General features: G+C 44.7%; 1 protein-coding gene across 3 annotated transcripts in view; it reads left to right on the top strand.

Annotated features, from left to right (window-relative positions):
- asic1b (acid-sensing (proton-gated) ion channel 1b) overlaps positions 1 to 20,000 on the top strand; it is a 231,408-nt gene that overhangs the window by 186,617 nt on the left and 24,791 nt on the right. For all 3 annotated transcript variants that reach the window (XM_048254856.1, XM_048254855.1, XM_048254857.1), the window contains one exon: positions 9,588 to 9,738. In XM_048254856.1, coding sequence (XP_048110813.1) covers positions 9,588 to 9,738 — 151 coding nt within the window. The remainder of the gene's footprint in view (positions 1 to 9,587; positions 9,739 to 20,000) is intronic.

Here is a 20,000-nt window from a genome sequence, read left to right as displayed (position 1 = left end):
AAGCGCAGGTGAGGGGATCTGCCAGCTCTTGAAAGGGGGAAGCGCAGGTGAGGGGCTGTCAGGTGTCTCGTCACTTCACCTGGACCCAAAGCAGAAGCTCCAGCAGCAGAGCTCATTCAGGGGGGCCCCAGTTCAGCTGCCACTTGTTCATGTGCCGCCTCCAAACAGCAGAGCTGGCCCCAGGGGACCATTAGGGAGCCAATGGAAGAATAATAAAAAATGTGCTTAATGATAAGGCAGGAAAATGGCCTCTACTGCTGTTATGTGAGCACGTTATGGTGATGTATAAATATGGTATTATCAGCTTTTTATGCTAATCCACATAGACTGTTCCATAGACTGGCCTTATCACATTGTAACTACCGGTATACAATTGAAATGTCACTGTCTCTTGTAGTGAAAATAATACCATAACAATGAATGGTATTCATAAATGGTATTCATATAATTGTGGGCAGCCGTGGCCTACTGGTTAGCGCTTCAGATTTGTAACCGGAGGGTTGCCGGTTCAAACCCCGACCAGTAGGCACGGCTGAAGTGCCCTTGAGGGCACCTAACCCCTCACTGCTCCCCGAGCGGCGCTGTTGTAGCAGGCAGCTCAATGCACTGGGATTAGTGTATGCTTCACCTTCACTGCTGTGTGTGTGTTTCACTAATTCACGGATTGGGATAAATGCAGAGACCAAATTTCCTCATATATACTCTTGATCACGGGATCAAGAGTATATATACTTACACTTAGTAAGACATTTGAGTTGGGACTGGAAAGTAGGATTGGGAACAGGGCACATTGCCTGTACATTATTACGGTAAACGCTGTTATTTACACCATTACCCCGTAGTGAAATCTCTCTCTCGCTCTCTCTCTCTCTTTCTTGTTCCATTTTGAGTGTGGTAACAGAGCATTTGGATTTGATTATGGGCCAGCCTGCATTTACCACACCCATAAAATTTGAGGATGTCAAATGCCTAAACCATTGTTTTCTGCTCATCTTTTAAAGTTATTGCGCTGTCAAAACCTTGTGTAACAGACACGACTGCGGAATCGAATCAGCTTGGTTCTTGCTTGGTTCTCCAGCTGCAATGATTGATTGATTCAGGTGACTTCACATCACATGATGCACATATTAATAATGAAGTTCAGACACTACATTAACATTACAAATTTTCATGACAGTAGTGTTATACATTCTGATGGCAGATGGAATAAAAGACCTGCAAAAGCGCTCCTTCTTAAATGATGGGTGTAGTAGTCTGTTCCTAAAAGAACTGTTTTGCGCAGCCACTGTCCCATGGAGCGGATGAGAGGAATTGGCCATGATGGATGCCAATTTGTCCAACATCCTCCTCTCCCCAACCACCTCAACAGGCTCTAGTTGGCAGCCCAGGACAGAGCCAGCCCTTTTCACCAGCTTATTTATTCTTCTCCTGTCCCTCTCAGAAAACCCACTACCCCAACAGACTACAGCATAATAGCTGACGCCACAACTGTGTCATAAAAAGTCCTTAATAATGACCTGCACACACCAAAAGATCTCAGTCTTCTCAGCAAGTGGAGACGACTTTGGCCCTTCTTGTACAGGGCATCTGTGTTTTGGGACCAGTCTAGTTTATTGTTAAGGTGAACACCCAGGTATTTGTAGACTGATACCACCTCAATGTCTATTCCCTGGATGTTCACTGCTGCAACTGATAATGCCTTACGGCTGAAGTCAATCACCATCTCCTTTGTCTTACTGGTGTTTATCTGCAGATGGTTCTTTCCACACCATTCAACAAAACTGGTGATGACCCCTTATACTCAGATCATTCCCTTCTTAACACAGCCAACAATAGCTGTGTCATCAGAAAATGTCTGGAGATGGCAGCTATCTGTGTCGTATTGGAAGTCTGAGGTATACAGGGAAAAGAGAAAGGGGGAGAGCACTGTGCCTTGTGGGGCCCCCGTGCTACAGACCACCACATCTGACTCACAGTCACGTAGCCTCACGTACTGTGGTCTGTTGGTGAGGTAGTTGATGATCCAAGCAGCAAGATGACAGTCGACTCCAGCTCCTTCTATCCTCCCCCTCAGCAGTGCAGGTTGTATTGTGTTGAATGCACTGGAAGAGTCAAAGAACACGACTCTAACAGAGCCCCCAGTACCCTCCAGGTGAGAGAGAGAACGGTGGAGGAGAAAAACTATTGCATCCTCCACACCGACCCCTGGTCGATATGCGAACTGGAGGGGGTCCAGCTTACTGCCCACCAGGCAACGGAGGTAGTTCAGGACAATCCTCTCCAAGGTGTGATGTCAGAGCCACTGGCCTGAAGTGATTGGGCCTGAAGAGAACATGTGGACTATTGAAAATACATACATACACTCACTAATATGCACACACACACACACACACAATTACATATCCATTTGTATCGCTGCTTAATTGCATCTGACTCATACTCACTAAGAAAACAATTTTATCATTTTTTCAAAATGCACCCAAGAGACTATAAAAGATTCCCATTATGAATCTGCAGGGCATGGTTCTCATCAAAAGAAGTCACCACGCAGCATCCCATAATGCCTTTGCAAAGTGCACATCTTATAAAATAACTGTGGCACAAAGAGCCTCATAATGCATCTAGAAAGTTCTTGAGTGTTTCTATGAGTTGCTCCATCACTGGTCCGTCCTTTCGAGTGGCTCTTTATGAAACGACCTGCAGTGCCATTACCCCCTGGAAGAGAGAAGAGCGGTGCCATTTTGCTGGTCTGTGTCTTGCATATTCATCCAGCATCGCTCACTGTGCTGTTTCTATGGCAGTGAGCTGCTTGGTGTGCGTCATGTAGACATCAGCTTGGGTTGCAAGAGTGGAGTATGTGTGTGCATGCGTGTGTGTGTGTGTGTGTGTGTGTGTGTGTGTGTGTGTGTGTGTGTGTGTGTGTGTGTGTGTGTGTGTGTGTGTGTAAATGCGTGTGTGTGTGTGTGTGTGTGTGTGTGTAAGTAACTACAATGGAGAGAGCGTGCGGTAATAGCTAATGCTGCCAACCCACTACTGAGTGACTTTTTCTTTTTCATTACTTCTCAGAGAGAGGTGACATTTCATTAGCGTGTCCAGACTTTGTCCCCATTGTAAATAGGTGTGTGTGTGTGTGTGTGTGTGTGTGTGTGTGTGTGTGTGTGTGTGTGTGTGTGTGTGTGTGTGTGTGTGTGACTGACTCAGCCTGGTGGTTGCCTTCTTCTCACTGCACAACTGATTCATCTTGTTTGTACAAGTACATGAGTGTCATCTGTCAGAGTGGATGAGTAGGTGAAACATTTGTGTGTGTGTGTGTGTGTATGTGTGTGTGGTATGTGGTATATAAGTGTATGTATGTGCTGAGTGCTTCATGTAAGTGTGCCTTGAGGACAAACGATTAACAATCCTTCCTGTTCCTCCTCCTGTTTCACACACTCACATCCTGTCACCAGATTTCAGCAGCCTTTCTCTCCACAAGATCCCCGTATGTGATATCCATACGCACACAGTACTGTACACACACACACACACACACACACACACACACACACACACACACACACACACACACACACACACACTCTCTCTTTCTCTCTCACACACACACACACTCTCACATGCATGCAGGCACACACACACAAATGCACACACAAACTCAGAGCAATCTGGATCCCTTTCCCATTAACACTCATACGTAAGCTGATAAGTCTTCTGTCAAATGGAATGTTTATAGGCCCCAACACACAGTGACTCTCTCTGCTCTGCACATGGAACTGCACACACACCTGTGTGTTAGATCCAAATGTACCTACACACACACCTGTGTGTTAGATCCAAATGTACCTACACACACCTGTGTGTTAGATCCAGATGTACCTACACACACCTGTGTGTTAGATCCAAAGGTACCTACACACACCTGTGTGTTAGATGCAGAGTGGCCCCTCTTGCCCTGACTTATAATGACTCTCTGAATTGACACACAGGCCAGCTCATTGATGGATGTAGGATCTCAAAGAATATTCCAGAATTATGGAAATTATTATGGGACTCCTGTCATGACTGATCAGGCAAAAACACACATGAAGGGAAAGTGAGATGAGCTAAAGGGTGTGATTGATATAGATGTGTGATGTCAAAGTCAAAGTCAAAGTCAAAGTCAAAGTCAGCTTTATTGTCAATTTCTTCACATGTTCCAGACATACAAAGAGATCGAAATTACGTTTCTCACTATCCCACGGTGAAGACAAGACATATTTTACCAATTTAGGTCCACAGACAAACATAACATTCAAGTAAACAAAAAATAAGTAAATAAGTAAATAAGAGGGCACATATAATAATGAAAAAATAAGAGCAGCAAAATTTGGTTGAAATTGTGCATAGACAGTCAATAAAATACTAGTGCAAAGTCAGGCCAATAAAAGGCTTGGGTAGTTCTGTTTGACCTAAGTAAGAAAGAAAGTGGCATAGTGGTTGCAAGTTATGTAAGAGCAGCAGAAGTGTTGTGTTTTCAGGACAACAACACCAAGTTGTAAAGTGTACAAGTGTGCAAGTGGAGTAGTGCAGGACCATTGTGGGTCCAATGTCCAGGATGTTATGTAGCTGAGGGTGGAGGGGGAGAGGAGGGAGAGTTCAGCATCCTTACAGCTTGGTGTATGAAGCTGTTGGTGAGTCTGGTAGTCTTGGGGGCGCAGGCTTCTGTACCTCTTCCCAGAGGGCAGTAGATCAAACAGATTGTGGCCGGGGTGACTTGCATCACTCACAATTTTGGTCAGCCTTGGGTGAGGTGGGTGGTGTAAATGTCCTTCAGGGAGGGGAGTGAAACACCAATAATCCTTCCAGCTGTGTTCACAATGCGCTGCAGGGCTTTCCTGTTGTATTCAGTGCAGCTTCCGCCCCACACAGCGATACAGCTGGAGAGGATGTTTATTCCACAGTGATTGATCAAATATGTGTGATTGATATAGATGTGTGGTGTTTATTCCACAGTGATTGATCAAATGTCTGTGATTGTTTGATTATTCCTTCAACTTGCCTGTTGAGGCTGACCTGGATCGATGTTATTTGACTGAATAGATTATGTCCATCTTCTCTAGAGAATTAATAATCTGACTGTGTCCTGGCCTACTTATGGGTTGTGTGCCTGTAGCTCAGCTTTCAGAGCGGGTGGACATCAACTCCAGAATCTTCATTTCATCTTCAAAAAGTGAATAAATGAACAAAGATATTTCTTGGATAACAGTGGAATGGTTCTTATGTGGCTCTGATCTGGCACGGATGCGGCACAGACTCAGCTCGTCTTGAGGTGCCTTCACAGCCAGTCATGGAGAAGCCTAGCATGTAAAGCTAAGGCATGTGATTGTGCAACGGCTGGGGATAAGTTGTGTGTCATTCCTTGCAAAATATGCTCGTTTTGATTTGCTAATCTTCTGCAGAAGGCAGATTTTGCACAATGATAGCGGTTCTCTTGAAGCTGTATACTAATTTGTGGGAAACTTTACAGATTACAAACTTTGGAATTAAACAAAAAGTTGTAGCCTACTGTAGGCTTCACAGTGTGTTAATTCTGTAGATTACAAAACCACAACGGCTTTAAAACCCCCCTCAGATCTCGGCAGGAAGGAAATGAGATATTGAAAAAATTGAACTCTAATGTTTCGTACAGTACATTAAATAAAACAGCAGCCACACAGAGAGATCTGCGGGGTACATAGTTAAAACTGCAGTGGCAGCGTGCACTATGTCCACTATGTGATTCGTTTACGCATCCAGAAGCTGATCTGTCGCTCGTGCTTGAGAACACTGGGTGGCGTTCCTCATTATACGACTGAATGAGTGCAGAACAGCAGAGACAGGCGGAAGGAAGAGGCCCTGATTAGTCAACCCAGCTCTAATCGCCCACACGGCCCGCCAGACTACTCGGCCAACACTGTGGGCTCCAGCCTGGTTTTTCTGAAGCGTTACTTTAATCAACAAATTCCCCTTTGCCAGTGATTATACTCAGGATGATAATTAGTTGTTAATAATATGACACTAATGATTTTTCAGACTCAAGGGCACTTTGAAGAGAGACACTCATGCGAAACGTGGTGCTTTTCAGAACAAGCCTGTTGGGTTATTATGACCACTCTAGCATCATCTGTGTATGTGTGTTTGCTTGTCCGTGTTTGTGTCTGTGTGTGTGCTCGTGAGTGTGCATGTGTATGTGTGTGTTTGCTTGTCCGTGTTTGTGTCTGCGTGTGAGCTCGTGTGTGTGTGTTGGTCTTTGTGGGTGTGCTTGTCCCTGTTTGTGTCTGTGTGTGTGCTTGTGTGTGTGTGTTGGTGTGTGTGTGTGTTGGTGTGTGTGTGTGCTTGTCCATGTGTGTGGGGAAAGGTGTTGTAATGAGGGCCAGTGGGCATGGTGTGCACTGCAGCATGTAAACCTCACACTCTGATGCCTTAAGAGACAAGTCAATGACATGGGCTCCCTTGGGCTTTCGTTTCATTTGCTTGCATGTTTGCCTCCCAGCTCTGAGATTCAAAGCTCAATCCCAGTGTAGTTTTTTGCGCTTCACATACACCAGAGTCAAAGTGGAGGCATGGAGGTGATAGATAGGAACAGATGGATAGGTCAAGGGATGGATGAGACTAGGCTAGATCATAGAACTACAAACAGTACAATGAATGCTCCCATTGGCACTATTTTCCATGCCAAAGCCATAATAGGAAGTAAAATAATCTATTGGGATGCTGCTGATGACGTATCATGTTTGATGTTGATCTTTTGCACTTTTTTGTTCTTGTTTCTGTTCTATGGGGTAAACATGTTTGGATCTCTGCCTGGTTGCACTGCAGATTGCACTGCAGATTGTTCATTGGGGACAATAATATTTTGTTTAGTGCATATTTTTCATATTCTTGCGCTTGCCTGTAGAAACTTGCCTCAGAGAGCTGTCGATTGTGATCCTGATTTAGTGGGTAAGGGCCAGTACCAGAGCAAATCCAGAACAGATCCACACACCAGATGCACATTCCAGATCTAGATCAGATGCAGACTGAGTCCAGATCAGATGCAGACTAGATCCACACTAGATCCAGATCAGATGCAAACTTGATCCACACTAGATCCAGATCAGATTCAGACTTGATCCACACCAGATAGAGTCAAGTAGATAGAGATCAGATCCACACTAGATCCACACTAGATCCAGATCAGATCCACACTAGATCCAGATCAAATGCAGACTAGATCCAGATCAGATTCAGACTAGATCCACACTAGATCCAGATCAGATGCAGACTTGATCACAACTGGATTACTTTAATGCTCTCTACACTGGCATCGATCAATCCCAGCTCCGCCACCTGCAGTTGGTTCAGAACTCAGCCACCCGACTCCTCACTTGCACTAAAAAACGTGAACATATCACCCCAGTTCTGGCTTCACTCCACTGGCTCCCCATCCGCTACCGCATCAATTTCAAACTCCTCTTGTCTGTGTACAAATCTCTCCATGGTCTGGCCCCCACCTACCTGTCTGATCTTCTCCACCACCATTCCCCTTCCAGAGCTCTACGGTCAGCAGACCAACTGCGGCTGGAAGAACCCAGGGCCAGGCTGAAAACTAGGGGGGACAGAGCCTTTTCAGTGGCAGCCCCTAGACTCTGGAACTGCCTCCCCCTCCACATCCGTTCAGCTCAGTCTCTGAATGTTTTTAAGTCCCTTTTAAAGACCCACCTCTTTTCACTTGCCTTTGGCTAGTGTCTCCCTTTATGCCCCAGTGTTTAGTTTTAAATGTTCTTTTTTCTGCATTTCTTAATTTATTTTAACTGTAGTCCTTTTTGGTTTTGTGCCTTCCTGTTTTTATTTATTGCACTTTATTGTGAAGCACTTTGGTATGGCTAAGCCGTCTGTAAATGCGCTATATAAATAAAATTGACATTGACATTGACATAGATCCGGATCACTGCTTGCAGATCAGATGCAGACTAGATCCACACTAGATCCAGATCAGATGCAGACTAGATCCACACTAGATGCAGACTAGATCCACACTAGATCCAGGTCAGATGCAGACTAGATCCACACTAGATCCAGATCAGATGCAGACTAGATCCAGATCAGATGCAGACTAGATCCACACTAGATCCAGATAAGATGCAGACTAGATCCACACTAGATCCAGATCAGATGCAGACTAGATCCACACTAGATGCAGATCAGATGCAGACTAGATCCACACTAGAGACTGCTTGCCATATGAGTGAGCTCTGAATCTGCAACATTCAAAGCGAAGCAGCTTCCCAGGGCTCCCTTCAGTCCAGATGGCGCAGTGGAAGAACTGAAAGGTCGAAACTAGCAGGGCTCTAGGGCTCTTGCTCTCTCTCTCTCTCTCTCTCTCTCTCTCTCTCTCTCTCTCTCTGCTGAAGGTGACGACTGTTCTTTTTATTCTTGTGAGCTTTTCCTAAAGTTCTGCACAGCACCTTAAGACATACTTTCACACAGGCCTGAAACTCACTGCAGAACTTCTAGACCAAGCAAAGAGTAAAAAGGGCACTTCAGCTCATGAGTCAGTGTGATAAAAGTTGTGGACCAGAAGGGTGAGTGGGCTATTTGATCAGCTCTCCTAACTGAGGACCATTATCCCATTCCTGCCTAAAAGAAGCCTACTGACAGCCAGAAAGAGCACCTTTACCCTCAAATGCTCTCTTTTTTTCTCTCTCTCTTTCTCATTTTCCCCACTATCTCCTGTTCCTCTCTCCTTTCTCTCTCTCTCTCTCTCTCTCTCTCTATGCCTGGAGGATGGCGTGTTCCTCCTGCTCAGCCATCCGAAACACAGATAGGGCTAAGAACAGCCGTGCCCGTGTATGTCTGGTCTGACAGCGCTGAGACGGAGATTTATTCACGGAGCCCCCTCGGGGGCCGGGCGGGGGTGATGCCTCTGCGCTCCCGCCGCACACACTGATTCCATTTCAGGCTCTGTCATGCCGGTCATTCAGACGAGATGAGTCGCTTAATGCAGCTGTATGCAGGCAGCATGCTCAATGGGGGCTATTTGCTGCCATCACGTTCAATGGGCCCCAATGTGAACCATTTTATGTGCTTCCATTGGAGGGAACACGCCCCCTGTGTGAACTACTTATTGTGAGCGAGATGCTCTAGATGTCAGATTGGTGCCATTGTACATGACACCATTACCATTGTGGGCAATTTACCATTTAACAGCTTTTGTGCAGGATGAATGTGCTGAACCTTTTTCATTCCGCTGTGTGTGATATGCCCAATATCAACCACTATCTCCTGCTGCCAACCACTATCTCCTGCTGACATCACCTCTGGGATGTCCAATAGGAACGATTGCTGCAACTTCCTTTCTTTGGGGCTTGCCCAATAGGAACCATATTCCTCCATTGTGTGGGGTATTCTCAATTTAGTGAAAAAGTTAACTGTCATTGTGTGTGTGTGTGTTTGTGTGTGTGTGTGTGTGTGTGTGTGTGTGTGTGTGTGTGTGTGTGTGTGTGTGTGTGTGTGTGTGTGTCATGATATGTTTTCTTGCTGCCTGTGCGTCTCCTCATCCTCTCATCCCATCCTTTCTGTGTTGCGTCCAGATCTTCACACGCTATGGAAAGTGCTACACCTTCAACTCGGGCCAGGATGGGCGCCCCCTACTGGTCACCATGAAGGGAGGCATGGGCAACGGCCTGGAGATCATGCTGGACATCCAACAGGACGAGTACCTGCCTGTGTGGGGAGAGACAGGTATGAGCAACACACACACACACATACTCACGTACACACTGTATGTATATATTCACACACACATGCACATTTAAAGTAAATACACGTGCAAAAGTAGCAACAACCCATACATATACACCACACATGGGCACCATACAGCCCGCGGGCATTCCCTGACCGGCCCGCGAAAAAACAGTAGTCAAGAGCCTAGCATAGAGATAATGCACGCAAATCAATATCGTTGCTTTTACTTCGAAAGCGACTGCTATTTGTACGCCCATACATTTGTGCGTGGATGTAAACACCCTCACTGATGTGCTGGTGAATAGAATTTATGCTTCTGCGTCGACACAATGCAGTTGCCTTTACACGTCGGCGTAAACCTTTCAAAGTTTAAGTAAGTAAGTATAAATACTCTTTTGATCCCGTGAGGGTTGGTTCCTGCATTTATCCCAATCCGTGAATTAGTGAAACACACTCAGCACACAGTGAACACACAGTGAGGTGAAGCACACACTAATCCCGGCGCAGTGAGCTGCCTGCTACAACAGCGACGCTCGGGGAGCAGTGAGGGGTTAGGTGCCTTGCTCAAGGGCACTTCAGCCGTGCCTACTGGTCGGGGTTCAAACCGGCAACCCTCCGGTTACAAGTCCAAAGCGCTAACCAGTAGGCCACGGCTGCCCCCAGTTTTGTGTCTCCTGTGTCTGCGTCGCTCACCACCGCAACGGTTGTTAGAATGTCGAACTCCTACTGCTGCTCGCTGGCAATACGAATTGTTCATTTCAAAACATTACTGACAGATAGACAGTTTACAATTGGATAACCCCGTCATTGGAACCAAAATATGTCTGAGTTTATTTGCAAAGCTTATGTTAGCAAACTAGTATGATGCTACTACCACAGGTTGCTTGAAGCAGCCGGCTCAACACACAGGGCACCAATCACAGTTTTGTGTATAAAGTTAAAGCAAAAACATAGCCTACATTTTCAAAATAGTTTTCTTTGTTCTATGTTGATTAACTAATGACCGCCTACTATTGTCTGCTCCACATTTTCATAGTCTAATTCTGCATAGAGTTAATTTAATGATGGTAATGATTTAATGATGAAATATTGCTGAGTGTTGATGAAATGGTGGCACAGGCTTATGGTTGGACTGACTCCTTCACATTTTCATGGCCTAGCCTAATTATATAGATATTGTACTACTTTTTTATATCAGTCTTTGAAAACTGAAAAAAAAAATGTCAATGTCAAAAAATCATTTTCGAGAATGAGGATTAAATACTGGACAAATATTAAATATTGCCGTTTTTCCTTCGTCTCCCTCACATTTTCATCTGTTCTTACGAGTAGTAATCAAAACCATATGATTTACTTGATGTTATACAAGAACAGAATAGAACTGAACAGAATTGAGTTCAGACTTGAGTTCGGTATTTTGGGTCCGGCCCTCCTCAACAGTCCCAGTTTGTCATGTGGCCCCTTGGGGAAATTAGTTGCCCACCCCTGATATACACACATAAGGCAACATTAGAGGTTACCATGTCTTTGCAAAACACTTAAAGCAGACAGAATGGAAATCATTTTTATCTTGGCTTTGTTGAATAAGGAGAGTTTGGTACGTGGCCACAAAGTTAGCTACCCTAAATCAGAAAAAAGTTATTTCCTCCCAAATGTAAATCACTAACTTTGAAATGACCACAAATTCACAAATGGGTGTATCTGAATCTGAAGTGTGACACCAACACCAACACAAACTGTGACACAAACAATCCCTCTGATCACCACCACCTTCCACACGTTTACCATTTTGAGTTGGAGATTCAGGTAGCCGTGGCTGGAGCTTGTTGTGAGCAGTCTTTGGCTGTAAGGCAGCTAATCAGTATAAAGTTCACTTAATTGTTCAAGTGGGTGCCATATAAGCATGAGGGTGCGCTAGGCATCTCATTAGTACATCCATTCTAAGTCATCTTTAAGTCTCGTGACGGCCTCGCGTACCTCTGTTGTGGTGGGAGGTTCCCCAATATCTTCTCTAATGGGACTCTGAGGATGTGGCTGGTGATGTCTGGTTCAGCTGTGCTGCATGGGTGGAGGAGTTCCTGGTAGTGTTCTTTCCATAGGGCTTTACCGGACTCATTATCCTTCAGCAGCTTTGAGCGCAGGGGGTTTAAGATGCGGTAGCTTGGGCCTTTCACAGCCTTCGTAGCTCTGAAGAAACCTCTGTAATCTGCAATTTTGTAGTCTGAGTTTTCCAGTTAGAATTTCCAGAGCCTTTATTGTCCACCAGTAGCTGTTAAGCTCCCTCTCCCAGCCACCTCGACACTAGCCTGGGTTTTCCCATGCTGCCTTACGCGTGCGATTTTATTCACGCTGCTAGACAGCCTGGATTCTATGGACTTCGTTTTCACCTCAACGAAGGAACCAATCACAGAACGGAGGGAGGGCAGCAAGACGATGACGACACACCGAAGCCATTATGAGCTATTATATGTACAGACGCATTTGATAGACATTCGTAGCGCCCAATCAACGGCTCTGGGCATTCGTAAACCACGTTTCAAATACGAGAAAATGAATGTCTAGTTCCCAGACCCCATCTCAATGAGATGAGGTCTGACATTAGCCAGGCTACCTCGACACTGGAGTGAGCCATTCATTTGGACTCGCAGGTTATATCAATTCAATCAATCTCTCCACTTCTGTTTGTTTTATATACTAATGAATGTCAATTTCACCATGAGGGCAGACATGTGGTGAAATTAGCTGACGACTCTGTCATTGTCTCTTTACTTAAGGACAGTGACATTGACCATGGGCCAGTGGTAAGTGATTTCAGCACATGGTGCAATGACTCCTTTTTAAACATAAATGTGACAAAGACCAAGGAAATGATCATTGATTTTAGGAAACAACGCCCCCCTCTTCCCCCTGCTATCATAAATGGGCAGTTTGTTGAAAGGGTTGAGGAGTACAAATACCTAGGGATAAAAATGAACAGTAAATTGAGGAACTTTAACATTGATCCTACTTTTATGAGGATGTTACACCTATTTTATTGAGTCTGTTTTAACCTTTTCTTTTATTAGCTGATTTGGGTCATTGTCTATGAAGAACAAAAACAGACTGGAGAGCATTGTTAAAGTATATAGTAAGATTGCTGGCACTAATTTTACTGACCTCCACCATACTTTTGACCCCAGAACGACCAGGAAAGCTTATTCGGTTGTTGCGGACCCCAGCCACCTCCTGTTTGGGGAGTTTAGACTCCTCCCCTCAGGGCGGAGGTATACAATGCCAAGGTGTAGGACAAAAAGGTTTAAGAATTCATTTGTCCCCACTGCCATTTCCCTGATTAACAAATCGTTTTTAAACTACTATTTTTACAGTATATTTAAGATTACCTTGTTTATTTATTTGTCTCTGTATGTGTCTTAAATGTTATTTGTCTCTGTATGTGTCCTAAATGTTTTGATGTGTATGTCTTGTAGGATGTTGTATGGCATATTTGTTGGTACTGCTGGCTGTTAAAACCAATTACCCCTCGGGGACATTAAAGTTTCCTTACCTTACCTTAATTTGCCAGGCACGAAAGGACATCCTTTTTTGGAGATGTTCTGAACATGCGGTTTTATCTCTGTGTTATTCTCATCAAACCTGTTCTGGTGTTTTCTGGACTTGTAACCAAAGGTGCTTTTGTAGATATTGAGGATAGTGGATATGAGCAAGCTCCAGTGCTCCTTGGTGTCATCAGGATATTCTTGTTGAAACCTGTTGATGAACTACGGATCGATGGGGTTGGGTTTGTCCTGAGGAACCAGACTATCAGTCACCTCTCTGAACTTCCTGTGGGGATGAATGAGCGTCTCATGACCATCCGTCTGGTGCTTGCCAATAACCAGATGGCAACAGTGTGTGTCCGCAGAGGAAGTACAAGAGACCTCTTATGCCTGCCAGGATGAGACTGTCAATAATCGCCAAAGAGGATTACATTATTCTCCTAGGTGACTTCCGGGAGGGTCGGCCGGGACCAACACCAGGAAGGGCAGTATAGGCAAGACAGGCATCGGGAACATAAACTCTAAGGCGGGGATCACACGTAACGCAACACTCAGACCATAATAAGTTTTATCTCGTTCCTAAGCAACACAAACGGTTTGTCAATTGAATACGCTCGCGTTGCGCTTTGAAAGTTGAACCAAGTTCAACACTCAGCTTGTTCAACGCTGGCGACGTCTAACTGGCGACGTCACCCTTGCTTCAGACAGTGACATCTTATTGACTACGTTGTGGTAAGAGCAAGGGATCAACATGACATGAGCATCAAAGGAGCCATGATTGATTCAGATGACTGCTGGACAGATCATCGGCCTCATTACATCCACATTGTCCATCAAAAAGAAGACGAACGGTTCAAAGAAGAAGAAAAAGAAGAGGACGATTCAAAAGAAGGACGATTCAAAAGAAAGACGATTCAAAAGAAGAGGACGATTCAAAAGAAGAGGACGATTCAAAAGAAGGACGATTCAAAAGAAGCAGACCCAGTCAAGACTGACACACATACACACACACACACACACACACACACACACACACACACACACACACACACACACACACAGATACACACACAACCAGGGACTAATCATGGACATATGATGCAATTAAGGTGCAAGGACTGCAGACTCGCCACCTTCGCATTTATTAGCATTTCAAAGTCATCCCTATCTTAGCCTTCCAGGTAGGGCAGTTATGACAGAGACCCCTACCAAATGCTCCCCTTTAATGATGGCCAAGATAAATCATGGTACTTCAAATGATATGCCTATGAGGGTGTGTGTGTGTTAGCGTGTGTGTGCTGGCCAAATTTGTGTATATTTATTTTGGATTGTGGATGCAAATAATGAAGTTATTGTGTGTGTGTGTGTGTGTGTGTGTGTGTGTGTGTGTGTGTGTGTGTGTGTGTGTGTGTGTGTGTGTGTGTGTGTGTGTGTGTGTATTTCTGTTTTTATATTAATTTGCCCATAGTGACTGCAGTAACAAAGGATAGCATGATTTACATTCTCACCACAGTTGCTGTTTTCACGGCCTCTCATGTATAGTGCTGTTGTGTTTTGATAAAGGCTGTAGCCTGTACTCTATGCATGGGTCAGATACAGAAGCTCCTTCAAGGCTCTCTGTGGCATCGGAACAGAAATGCAACAGCCTGGAACTAAACACAAACTATGGCAGTGGACTCTGGCATTGACCTGGCTCAAACTTTGCACAAATATGAGGTGTGTTTAAGTCAGAGGCAGGCATACCAGGCAAAAGTTTGAAATTACAAAGGGCTACATTTTTACTCTTATCCATCCATGTTTATTCACCGACAACTACCTTATAGATCATTTGTAGGTGTTCAAAAACATGATATGCCTTGAAGTCAAAGCAAACAAAGAAGTTTTGCCTGTGCCATTTTGATGTGCTATGCACACCTCTGCTGGGCCCACTCTGAGCCTGCTACACACAACCATGCACTCCTTCAGAATGCCGCTGGGAATTGGGCTCAGCCATTCACACAGTGTCACCATAAGGCCGTGCCTTATCAGTTCCAGAGATAACTCTGCTCCAAGTGATCTCCAGGAGCTGGAGCAAGCCTCTGTGTACTGAACGCCTGGGGACTGAGTCTCAGGAGAGCATCAGCGGGGAGTGGCAATGTAGCAAGCGCCTGGGCTGTGAGGAAGAGTGTCATGAAAATAAGAAGTGTCATGGGGGAGTTAGAGACAGAGAAACTGACAAGACAAGACAAGACAGAGCGCTGCCAACTAATGTTCTTGAGACCGGTCAACAGTTTCAGATGGTAGATGTATAGTATAAAAGTATATATACTCTTTTGATCCTGTGTGGGAAATTTGGTCTCTGCATTTATCCCAATCCGTGAATTACTGAAACACACTCAGCGAACACACAGTGAGGTGAAACACACACTAATCCCGGCGCAGTGAGCTGCCTGCTACAACAGCGGCGCTCGGGGAGCACTGAGGGGTTAGGTGCCTTGCTCAAGGGCACTTCAGCCGTGCCTACTGGTCGGGGTTCGAACTAGCAACCCTCCGGTTACAAGTCCGAAGCGCTAACCAGTAGGCCACGGCTGCCCCAATGAATGAAAGATGAACAAGCCTCAAGCTCACAGACTGCCTTTTTTTTTTAAACCATCACGCCATGGTTTCGGATACAGAGAATGCATTGGGAGAGCACAGGTAGCCAATCTGCTGATCCACCGGGAGGATAATGATGTCAAAACTGCACCAGAACTGATCAGTCATGCGCTGCGTAAAGTGATTTGTTGACTCAACACCGTGAGGCCGTCTTTGACACTATGTGTTGGCATAATTTAACATGGTATAAGCAACCAGATGACTTGTCTGATGTCAATGTGTTGTGTTTTTGTGTAATAAACTTGACACACATTGGCATAACTTTACTCGGTCAAAAGAGTTACCGGTACGTATAATTTTGTGTATTGAACCTGCAGACATTCTCTTTGGACAGCCCACAAGGAGACTTTAGCCATCACAGCCCGGCCTGGTATCAATTACACTGTCTCCGCCAACACGTCAGCGGCTTCACAAGTGACCAGAAAGGCCCTAGATCTCTGGAATGAGTCCATTAAACAGAGCTGCAGCGCTGCTATGCCACGAGGAGCATCAGACTGCTACACCATAGAGGCTGTCCCAGGTTATAGACAGCTTGTTAAGGGAATATATGGAGCAAAAAGTGGTTAGTGTGGTCTGCTGATTCAGCATGGGGGAGCGCACAGGAGTGTTATGACAGCTCTGACTGGTCATTTTTTATGGGCTCCTGGACACGTATACTAAATGGGTTGATGGATGTGGTGTCTGGTTCAATCTTAGTCAATGGAGAGTTGTGATTGGCCCACAGGGAACCGGATAAGATTGGGGGGGGGGTCTGAGGGGCGTTTATAATGGAACGATTATTGCGAAGGAAGACGACAAAATATTTTATCATAAGTGCCTTTCGTTTACACGGCGACCCGCCATCAGGGCTTGAAGACGCAAAAATCTGAAGACTCCTTCCAGAGTGTAGAGTTTTGAAGACGGCCCGGGTTAAGGCCTCCGATAAACAGCTAAACCAAAGATCCTTGATTACCTCGCTGGCTAAACTGTCAAATTAGAATGTCTGCGGCGTGACGCATCGGGTTCTATCACACCACCACCCAGCGTCTAGAATGCATATCCAATCGAATATCACATACTCTAAGCGTTTCATATAAAACAAAGATTTCCCCCTGAGAATGCTCGTCTAAACGCGAATAAAAAAATGAAGACGAGACGCCACTTCTGCGTCTTCTCTTTTCATCGTCACTGTATAAACGTAGCCTGAATCTCCATTATTATCTTACAGACCTCACCTCAACTCTTCAGGTATTCACACCTACATGAGAAGCATGGATTCATTTATCCTGCCAATGGAGTTTTTCATTAAAAAGAAAGCCTCATTTTTAGCTACACTTCACAAATTACTAAACAAGAACACAATCAAAGAATTACAAAGCAAAAGAGCTAAGCCAAAGTACAGGGGAAATATGGGGTGCAAATGTAGAAGCAACGACACAGGGATGACTTTCGGTTTGAGTTGGGTTAATGGCCCTAGCTCACAGAGACAGAATCAGACCGAGGCAGAGAAAGTAAGTCTGTGTGAAATATGGAAGCTACTCTGAGATAATGAGGGGTTTAACTTATTATTAATTATTAATATAATATTTTATACATTCGCTGACAAAGCTCATGAAATGGTTATGGATCCAGACTTCCAGACAGTTAAATGCTATTGGACCCATGTAAATTGAAATTAAAGCTCAGGTTCAGACATTTGTGCAGTTAAGAATGTATACTGACAAACACACACACACACACACACACACACACACACACACACACATTGACTGCTACTCTATACCTCAGTACAGAATTATCAGCAGGATACAATTCGTTTTGCTGGACTCAGTCGTCAATACTTGGCCATAAGACTGCAGTAATTAGGCTTGGCTTGGCAGAAGAGGAGGTTCTGTGTGTGTGTGTCTGTGTGTGTGTAACAAGTGGAGCTTTTGTTTACACCAATCACATCATCATGAGAGTAAAACCTGAACATACCTTTCTGATTGATTACACAGACACACACAAAGCACACACACAGGAACACACAGGCACACACACATAAGAGACAAAGAGATCATGAGAGAGCAAGAGAAATATTGACATACACAAACACCTCTGTGGACTATTAGGTACTCCTAAAGTGCATTTGTCAAATATGCTTTAAGTCACTTTGTTTGTTTTGAGCCCATCCCAACCTCAGACACACACACGTGCACATGCACACACTCTCTTCTCTCTCTCTCTCTCTCTCTCTCTCTCTCTCTCTCTCTCACACATACACACACACACACTACTTCAGCCATCAGGGGGCCCCAGTGTTAATGTGAAATCTATACGCAAAGAGTATCTCGCAAGATGGCTGCTGTTGAGTTCCATTGATTTCTCCTCTATTCAGCTTGCTTCTGGTGCATTTCTCAAAGCCTCTCTTCTCTGGGCGCACGCAGTCAATCACCCCAATTACCACAGCAAGGCCGTCTTCTACAGATGCTGGAACATTCCCCGCTTTGGCTGCGCTGTATGGATCTGTGTAAAATGCTGGTTCACATCTGAGTATGTTTTTTTTCTTTTTATCTTGGGTACCACACAGCTAGCAGCATTTTTCATCAGAGAAACTAAGAAACTGAGTCTTTGAGGCTGACAGTAGTGATTGCAAAGAGGGTGAATCATAAAGTGAGAAGTGAAACTGGTCCAAAAACATGAAAGTTACTCTCTGGTTTGCTTTTCCCTTCTTGGTTGGGTGTGGGAATTGTAGCTTTCAAAACATTAAAGACAAAATGACTTACTACAAGGTTGAAAGGGATTTCAGTGGTTGTCCCGATGGTGGTGGTACGAATGCCATGATGCACAAAATATTTCCATAAAGCTTTGATACTGCAAAGAGAGACCACAGTTCAGTGTCACTGTAATGTAGGTCACTCTGAATAAAAGTGTCTGCTAAATTAATAAATGCAACGTAAATGTGAGCACTTTTGTCAGAGATGGGGCAAATAATCCTGCCAGGAAAGGTAGTCTCAGCTGTTTACTCTTCAGATGCCATTCTTATGGAAAATCATCCTGCCTGCCAGTCTGTTACGGTGCACTGAAAGAAAACCCTGACAACCACATAAATAATTAGAGCACCATGATAGACAAGAGTAGCATATGACATGTTTCACATTGACACACCATCAGTCAGACAGACAACCAGAATTCTCCTTAAAGCGGAAAAGCAAAAAAAAAAAAAAAAAACTGTAGCGTCTCATACGTGTCATAAAAGATAATCCTTATCAATGTGTTTTAGAAAATTAGTTTCGAGTTGTCTCTGTGTGTTCTCCGAAAGGACTGCGGATGTCGGCTCAGGAATGCTCGTGTCACTGTGCTGAGAGAGAGACAAAGAGAGAGAGAGAGGGGGGGAGAGAGAGAGAGAGAGAGGGGGGGGAGAGAGAGAGGCAGAGAGAGAGACAGAGAGAGAGAGAGACAGAGAGAGAGAGAGAATGTCTCTTTATCTTGGCGTGGAAGTGTGTCTGTGATAAAGTGGATACTGTGTCTAGTTGGGAGCCAGGCTCTTTGTTATTTTATATGGAGGTTATCAGCCTACCCCCTCCAGCAGGGCTGGGAGGACATGCAGCATATGTTTTTATCTGATGCGGAGCTGTGGAGAATATGCTTTAGTTTAGCAGATGCGGCTTCAGGTTTTCTCCTTCCAGATCCACGATAAACACTTTCATAATCCTCTCGCTCGCTACGACTATCAGGTATGACAACAGCCCAGAGAAAGCTCAGTAAAATTGTAACGTCAGCCACCTTAAAACTGTAGCAGTCTAGTTTGTCTTGTGTAATGCTGTCATTTTAACAGCATGACATCCTATAATGCCAATGTGAAAATCAACCAAAGGCACACACATCCAGAACAGGGAACTTTAGGTGCTGGACAGAGGAAAATGTTAGTACAAAAGACTCTGAACACCAGACCCCAGACCCCCCCCCCCTTCCCCCGAAATGTTGTAATAATTTACAACCTTTGTAACGTTATGGGGCCCAAGCCCTTCCAACAAGGAGCTCCATACACTCCCGTTTGGGGTGACTAGGATGCATTTCATCATGTATGGATTTCTGTCTCACTTTATATTACACAACCAAACCTATTTT

Source organism: Alosa alosa, chromosome 10 (assembly GCF_017589495.1).
Source record: "Alosa alosa isolate M-15738 ecotype Scorff River chromosome 10, AALO_Geno_1.1, whole genome shotgun sequence".
Taxonomy (NCBI): domain Eukaryota; kingdom Metazoa; phylum Chordata; class Actinopteri; order Clupeiformes; family Clupeidae; genus Alosa; species Alosa alosa.
The sequence above is the reverse complement of the archived record's forward strand: the minus strand, read 5'-3'. Positions and strand labels throughout refer to the sequence as shown.